At 40.8% G+C, this 8,348-nt stretch overlaps 1 protein-coding gene across 1 annotated transcript; it reads right to left on the bottom strand.

The window, feature by feature from the left end:
* Positions 1 to 1,091: 1,091 nt before the first annotated feature.
* Positions 1,092 to 8,143, bottom strand: LOC124040255 (rho-related GTP-binding protein RhoU-like). The gene is made up of 3 exons (XM_046357255.1): positions 7,518 to 8,143; positions 6,639 to 6,697; positions 1,092 to 4,462 (listed from the first exon to the last, which is right to left on the bottom strand). Exons 1-3 carry the CDS (start codon positions 7,765 to 7,767, stop codon positions 4,010 to 4,012), a joined length of 762 nt encoding a protein of 253 aa, XP_046213211.1. The 5' UTR covers positions 7,768 to 8,143; the 3' UTR covers positions 1,092 to 4,009.
* Positions 8,144 to 8,348: the final 205 nt, after the last annotated feature.

Genomic DNA, 8,348 nt, shown 5'->3' with positions numbered 1-8,348 from the left:
AGGAAATCCCTTGAATGAGTAGGTGTGTCCAAACTTTTGACTGATACTGTACATATTACCTCAATTACCTCGACTAACCGTTGCCCCCGCACATTGACTCTGTACCGGTACCCCCTGTATATAACCTTGCTACTGTTATTTTATTGTTGCTCTTAAATTATTTATTTGAGTAGTTTATTTGAGTAAATACTTCCTAAACAATTATGTTTCTTAACTGCATTGTTGGTTAATGGCTTGCAAGTAGGCATCTCACTGTAAGGTCCACACCTGTTGTATTCAGCGCATATGACAAATACAATCTGATTTGATAAATATTTTGCGTCCCCGCCTTTCACAAAGTGGGCACTGCTTATCACAGGGCGGCATCAGCGCTCACCTAAAAAGCCCATGGTTGAGAGAAATTGTCATTGTTTTGGGGCAGAATTATGTGAGTTTTTATGTTTTGTTGGAGGTGTGTCTTGGTCAGTTTAGTTTAGAAAATGCAGCCCTCCTCAATCTGCCACCATTGGCAGCCGCCTAATCCTGCCTAATGAGCGGGCCGGCCCTGATCTGTACCATCTAGACATCTCTCACATTTATTCTGGTCTCAGTTGGGGCGGTTATTTGTCATGTGGGTCTCTATGGTTGAGCAAGAGCTCTACATATTGCACCACCAACACACACAGAAAAGTGGCCTGAAAATGTCAGTCATTAAGCAGGGCCAGCTTCTGGCTGAGAGAATAGAGCAGGCTGTCAGCCTAATAGAACGTTTGAGTGACTGGTAAAGACTCCAGATTGGCCTAATGGCTCATAGCTGTGACTGCAAGTGAAAGCATAAGAGGCTTTCCATATCAACATTTAATTTCATATTTCAATTTCAGCTGCATAAACTCTCCATATTCAAGTACATTTTTACAATATTGACTGTATTCGGATTATGTTAATACAGTTGACATAATTACACTATCCAGTATTGAGCCATAGTTGTTCAGTCAATCAAGCATTAATTTGTAATAAATAGGTAATTACAAATATCACAAAGGAAAAGAGTTTCAGATACAAAACCCTAACAAGTCCATTCCAATGTAACAAACACAAAACCCAGATTGTATACCAAATATTCTTTATTTTCCAAAGGTATCAAACTACAGACAAACAGGTCTTTGTTCTGACATTACACTGAATGCGAGCTGTTATTTCACCACAACCCCATCCCCCACAGGGCCCTGAACATAGATCATGGAACCTCCATGTTTGCTGGAAGTCATAGCTTGGAAACTCAAAAGAGTATATATAGTACACCATGTGATGTGCACTGTTACAAAGATACTCATTTGAAGAATGGCATCATTGTTAAATGAATTTGTGTTGAGAAAATAATCGACACAATACTGTTACAATACACAATACAGTTTGAAAATTCTATGACGCTATGAAGAAGCCAACATTCAAAATGACCTAGAAAAAGACAACTGTCCAAAGGTATGTGCACCACTGTCCACTAACACTTACCGCATACCCACATCACATCCAAAGGCCCATCCTATTTAAAGCATTTATGTCACATTTCAATTTCACCCATGTCCCTGTATTTTCCTTTTCAGGAAATAACTAGTATTTCGTAACGAGTAGATACATTGCTGTACGTTATTATTTATGTAAATTCATGGTGTATGTGATGATAAACATTTAACTGACTGCTGATGCAACATGGTCTACTAAGTGATCCAGTGAAACATTAACTTCTCCATTCTCTCCGTCTTCAATCATAATTCACTTTCAGAGGTCCATCACACATCCACAGGTGACACATCCAGGTCATCTAAGGAGGTTAACATGATCATGCAGGTAACTATCATTTACCCCAAGGATTAGTTTGGCATTCTACTGGGAGAGCTATTACAAGGCTTGAAACACAATATCACTGAAAGAAGTGACGGTTAACATTTTGAAATTCAAATAATGTCATATCTATGGGCCTACCTAAATCAGAACACGGTATTTACAGAGACAGACATCCCAGTGATATGGAATATAGGTATTGACAACCTTTTTTCAACCAGTTCCAATATGATGGTGCTGTTAAGCTTGCTCAGGATAGTAAACACGCTCTTTCCAGGGTATTGGTTGCAGAAAGATACTAAATGACTTGATTGGCTCATAGTCATTAATAACAGATAGCAGAGTATGGTAGTTAAGATCAGTTAACATTGACTCAGCTGCAGTCAGCCCTCTATTATCTCTGTATTATTTTGGCCTAGTCGTCTGGGGATGTTTCTGCCTGTGGTGTTTTATCTAAGGAAATCTGAATACCTAGGTTTGTATTATTTTGCTGACATCACCCTATTCTCTCCAAATGGTCTGAACTTCCCGGGAATCTGGTAACCAGGAGTGTCTAATAGTTTGATCCATGACCTATTTTCCTATTTAACCCTTCTTCTATCAGGATTCCAATGCACACATAATCAAACAAAAATAGCATTACATAGGCCATTAGGCCCATTCAATCAGATATATATTTTTGCTATCATGATTTAAATCAAACATGATACCACAACAGACATTGTAAAACCCCAGAGTAAAGGAAACTGTGCAGAATAGAGGGGAGGGGGGGGGGGGGGTACAACAGGGGTACACATTAAATGTGTTGTCCATTAGACCTGCTCTTGATTCAGTGTAATCTAACTATCTAAACTGCCTCTTCATATACAATTAATTATGCACTATAGTCCACAGGTCTGGTTGCTGTACAGTTCTCAGTTGGACATTCATGCGGCAAATAAAAGATTGCAGTGAGTATACATATAATTCATGGTTCACAGTAACGACATATTGCATTGAAATGTTATGTTGAAAAAGTTGATTTCATTTTTGGAGGAGATCATCATTCATTGCTATAATATAATGCTTAACATCGCACTTCAAAACTAATAAACAACCCAAAAGAGTATTAGTACATTTGTGTGACTCTTGGTAAAAGTTTAAAAGACTTTCAAGAATTTAACAAAGAAATGTTGACTCACTTATATTGTGTACAACTTGGACAGTAAACGATTGATAGACAAACGAGTTGTATTAGGTTGACATTCTGTATGTAATTTAAAATGAAATATTGCTCTTCCACTTTTAAACTCCTAGAATAGACATTAAAAAACGCAATTTGTCCCCTCCTCACAGTAGACCTAAACATACCTTCCGACACATAAATCAAACAGTGGACATGTTACACATGCATTTGAAGCCCATAAGGAGCCCTTTAAATGTTGCCATGGCGATATTTGTTTACAACTCCTCGGTGGTGTTATGGTCAAGTAAACCAAAGCTCAACAGGTCCAGTTAGAATTCCAGCACATAGCTAGAGACTGAACCTCATGTGAGCTTGGACAGAACCCATGTCCTAATGTAAATACCAGTTATAAATTCTGAAAAACAGTGTTTGAGTGGTTTGTACATTAGACGACAAGCTAAAGAAGAACCAGAATGAAAACAATGAAAGTTACACAGTACTCTCCTCAAATTATCTGATTACAGCACTGCATTTTTCTTTTAACATAGGAACTACTAAATCAAAGGGACGGTAAATCCCACGTCGGGAAGTTGACTCAATGTTATATGCCAAATTAATCTGAGTTTACATACACTTACCATGGGAAAGGTCAGAGTAAACCAGGTCAATAAAACAACAACATAGACCCTCCTAGTTATCAAGAGGGTTTGATCTTTCACAGTTGTCTATTGGAAGTTGTGTGTCCTTCAGGATCATGTATATAACACAGGGGAAAGTCAATTTGTAGTCTTATCATCAGCACTTTGAGGGAAGTCAGATCTGTCTCCATTGCAGTTCACGTTGGTAAAGCAAAAATAGCACAAGGTCAGTGAGGCCTAACCTTCACATATCTCAGATACTCCAGACCAGACCTTCGCCCATATTCCAGTCGCTGTTTTCCTTACTGTCCTGAACTCTTAACGTGCTGACATGGAACCAGAATTGGCACCCATGCGTCCCTACTGTCGCACGTGCAGACAGAGGCTAGGCCACACAACAGTACTTCTTCCAGCACGACCTAGAAAGCTTCTTCATCTTATCTGGGGTCCGTTTTTTCAGTCGATGCTGCTGCTGACTGTCGGAGTGCTGGATGCTGGCCACGATGGCTGCGTCAAACACCTCTTTGAGGTTCTTCTGGGTGAGTGAGGAGCACTCCATGTATGACACGGCCCTCATGTCCTCGGCACACTGCTGGGCCTCCTGGGGCTCCACTGGCCTCTCTTTGTACTTTGCCAGCTCGATCAGAACCTTGACGTCCTCCCGCAGGTCTGACTGGGTTCCCACCAGAACCACCGGCGCCTGCGGGCAGTGCCGGCGAATCTCTGGCACCCATTTCTCTGTGACATTCTGAAAAGAAGAAGGGCTGACAACACTGAAGCACAGCAGGAAGATGTCTGCGTTGGTGTAGCAGAGTGGACGCAGTTTGTCAAACTCATCCTGCGGGAAGAGGAGAGGAGAGGGGGGTTCATGACACGACCTGATAACTAGTAGAACCAAGAATGGCCATGCTCAACACAATATTCCTCCTTGTGAAAAGGTATTTGAGTGCAGGAATGGAAAGGGCATAGCCATAACTAAGAGAAGGAAAATCCTGCTCTTATTGGCTAAGATGTCACCATGTGCATGGCTGTAACTAGTGGTGCCTCTGCCTCATGACATAGTCTCCCTGGCAGGCAGGAAACACAATCCATGTCCACAGCCTGACAACACATGACACTTCTATCGGTTTCTGTTAGAGTGAAAGTGTTCTGTTTACATGCCATAGTTCTTCTGACTGGGGACAGCACTTTCAGCATAGCCTGTAGTTGATTTTAATCTCCTCCAATGTTGGTGACTGACATACCATTGCGTAATGTATTGTTGAAGGCACTGTTTATTCCGACCAGCATATCTTGAATGCTAAATAAAAAAAACTGCCAACAGCTAAATTGGAGAAGAGAGCGAGCATTGTTAAATTGCTAGAACATGTCTATTATAGATTTAAATAATGACCTGCACCATAGTCCACACTTTTGACTCCCAAAAGGAATTTGTGATGATGATCATGCAGCTAAATCATGTGAAAGAGAAAGTGTGATGAGGCTGTTGAGAGGGTACAGGAGCAAAGCATTTATGATTTGCAGTTGGCACAGCCAACCACTACCCCACTGCCAAACTCTAAGTATAAGTATAGAGATATGTCATTTTCACCAGCTAAATAGATGGAGTGGAGCGGTGACATAATTTATATCATGTATTAGTGGCAGCACAGCATTGCAGGGGATTTACAGCGGTAAGCATCTAACCCATGGGCCATTGCACTGACGCCAATATGGGTGCTTATCTTCGCTAATGTGTGTTTAGTCCTTTTATCTGGCAAACATATTACGCAACATTCAGATTACATTTGCATATCTCCAAAACATCTAGTTCTACTGTGATTTCAACTGGAGGAAAGATAACCATGGCATTCCACTGAGATTATATTTTGCTGTTTATTGACAAAGCATGCGTTCCCTGCTCTCTCGCGCTTTCATCTGTTTCTCTGATACACCCAGCTTGTGTGTACCCATTGCTTCCTGGAAGAGATTTTAATAGTGTATTTCCATCCTCAGGAACTCAATGAGGTCAACAACATAAACAGTGAAGGACACTGCAGTTGGTATTCAGGAAATCTTCTGCATGTTTAGTATGCTAAATACATGGACTCTGTTATGAAGAGGGGAGCTGGGTGACATCGGTGACAAGCTCATTAATATTATTTTGATTAATTGGCTCAACCATTTTCTCACATTTGCATGGGGGGTGCTGGTGCATGTGCTTTCACAATTATTATTTTGGGCTGTCACATGAGAGCTAATTATCCATGGCATGCAAGCGCAAATGTCATCTTGATTATTTGTCAATGTATGCTAAGTCTAACTATGTAATAGGCCTAACGAAGTTATAACTACTATATTGTTTGCATTGTCTTGTATAAAGCTCCAAACACCTTGCAAACAATATTGCTTGCATTGTCTTGGTGTCTAATGAAAAGCCTATCCTCTCAGAACCTCTCTCCTTGCTTTCCAAAGAGACGAAGCAGAACCCGATGAACTCACAGAGCACAGCCTGTGTCTAGACAGAACCGCTCTAGATCCCTCTTGGTCTGCTTTCCAGGGCTGTTTTCCACTGTTGACTCTCTCCAGCCTGCTCTGCTCCTCAGAAACAGACCCATCTCGCGTTTCCTCTGACCAGCCCCAGCTGTGCCGAAGCTTACGTTTCCTTTCCAGGCTCAGATTCAATTCATTACAATTATAAGGTTTCCTATCTGTAATCCCCCCAAGCCGGTTACCCCCTCCCATGTGGGGGAGACAGCGTTTATCTGAGTAACCTCATTTTTGGTGCAGAATCATGACAAAAACACTGCTGGAGCACATCAATTTAGACAGATCACTTCACTCCCCTACATTAGACTACATTTTACCTCATTCTTTACATATGCTAGTCTAGTAATGCATAGGGGTTAGAACAAGTTTGAGAAATTCTAGGAACAGAAAAAAGGTCAACTTGTATGTTTTTAACCAATCCTCCACACTTCCAGGATAGTTGAGATAATATCAAACTGTCGTATATGTGTATTTTAATTACAAACCTGGCCAGCTGTGTCACAAAGCTGCAGTTTTACAGGCTTGCCATCAACTGCCACGACCGCTGAAAAAAAAAAATTATACATTTAAATCAGCCAATATAAAAAATAAATTAGTAACCAAAATGGCATTATATACTGTTACGGACTGAATAGTGTTGAGTATAATAATTACCATAGTCTTCCTGTTGCCGCCAATGTATGGCAGAAGAAAATTGGCAACATTTTTACTAAAGCTGAATATAAATGTTTTGTCAGTCTGAGTTTAAAATATACACTGAGTGTACAAAATATTAGGAATACCTCCTTCAATAAATACTAACCAGGTGAAAGCTATGATCCCTTATTGATGTCACCTGTTAAATCCACTTCAATCAGTGTAGATGAAGAGGAGGAAACAGGTTAAAGAAGGATTTTTAAGCTTTGAAACATTGTGTATGTATTGCCATTCAAAGACTAAATGAAAAAGACAAGATTTAAGTGCCTTTGAACTGGGTATGTTAGTACGGGCCAGGCACACCGGTTTGAGTGTGTCAAGAACTGCAAGTTGCTGCTGGGTTTTTCACACTCAACTGTTTTTGTGTGTATAAGAATAGTCTACCACCAGAAAGACATCCAGCCAACTTGACACAACTGTGGGAAGCATTGGAGTCAACATGGGCCAGCACCCCTGTGGAACGCTGTTCTGAGGGCAAAAGTCGGTTCAACTCAATATTGGGAAGGTGTTCCTAATGTTTTGTACACTCAGTGTAGGCTACTCATGAATTCACATAAATGGCCCGTTAAAACCGCACGATAAAAACAAGAACTTGCATAGCCCAAAAATACGAATAATAAGTCCTAATAGCCAATTTATTTAAAAAATGCACATATTTGTCAAGTTACCTGCAAAATTATCAAAAGCAGTTGGGACATATTCAGTTGGATATCCATTTGTGGTGTAGCTGACAATCAAGCTCGTTTTCCCAACTGCCCCGTCACCGACAAGCACACACTTCACTTTGCGCTCTACGCCACCGGACCGACACTTGGAGCCCGAAAACGACTCTCTGCTCCGAACCCTCCGAGGGGGAACCGGTGGGACCGCCGCCGACACTGCTACAGGTTTATATTCTCCATCGCCCTGGGGAGGCATCGCCTTGTGGTATCGCCAATGGAACCGTCCAGCGACCAGCTAATCCAAGTTTTGCCAAACTATTCGTTTCCTAAATCTGACATCAACTGGAATTTCACAAGAACTGTCCCTTATCTTCTGTAGTGTTTCCATGGCTGGAAAAAGTGTAGCCTTTCTATAAAGAACGAAGCAGACAACTTGATGTCAATCCCCCACTGTGCATAAATGAATTCCCCAAGCAATAAATCCTATAGGAGAAAATGTTTCCAACCCGTATGATTTGAAGTTCCTTTCCTGAATCTTTTCCAGAGTTTTATTTCGCACTCAACCTCCTCAAAAAAAGCACAGCCTCCTACTCGTGAGCAGCATGACATCAGGAAACACCACTGAGTCAGAAAAAATGTGCACCATTGACCAATAGCAATAAGCAAGCTTGCCCCCACCCCAAAATAGAATAAATAAATATGCTAGAAACATACAGCAAATACATAATTTGTAAGACTTCGTATGTTTAATGGTTTATAATACTCTTCTATTCATGGTTAAGTTTTAACCGGCGAAATTGTTACATGTGTTGGAAACAATTGTTACATTTGTATCCC

This window comes from Oncorhynchus gorbuscha, linkage group LG07, assembly GCF_021184085.1.
Source record: "Oncorhynchus gorbuscha isolate QuinsamMale2020 ecotype Even-year linkage group LG07, OgorEven_v1.0, whole genome shotgun sequence".
Taxonomy (NCBI): Eukaryota; Metazoa; Chordata; class Actinopteri; order Salmoniformes; family Salmonidae; genus Oncorhynchus; species Oncorhynchus gorbuscha.
Note: the sequence above shows the minus strand (reverse complement) of the source record. Positions and strands in the feature narration are given on the sequence as shown.

Excerpts from the sequence above, each read along its gene's own strand:
- LOC124040255 (XM_046357255.1), bottom strand. The coding sequence starts at position 7,767 with ATGCCTCCCCAGGGCGATGGAGAATATAAACCTGTAGCAGTGTCGGCG. Across the intron at positions 6,698-7,517 it reads TGCTTTTGATAATTTTGCAG|CGGTCGTGGCAGTTGATGGC; the intron begins GTAACTTGACAA and ends TTTTTTTTTCAG. Across the intron at positions 4,463-6,638 it reads TTTGTGACACAGCTGGCCAG|GATGAGTTTGACAAACTGCG; the intron begins GTTTGTAATTAA and ends CTCTTCCCGCAG.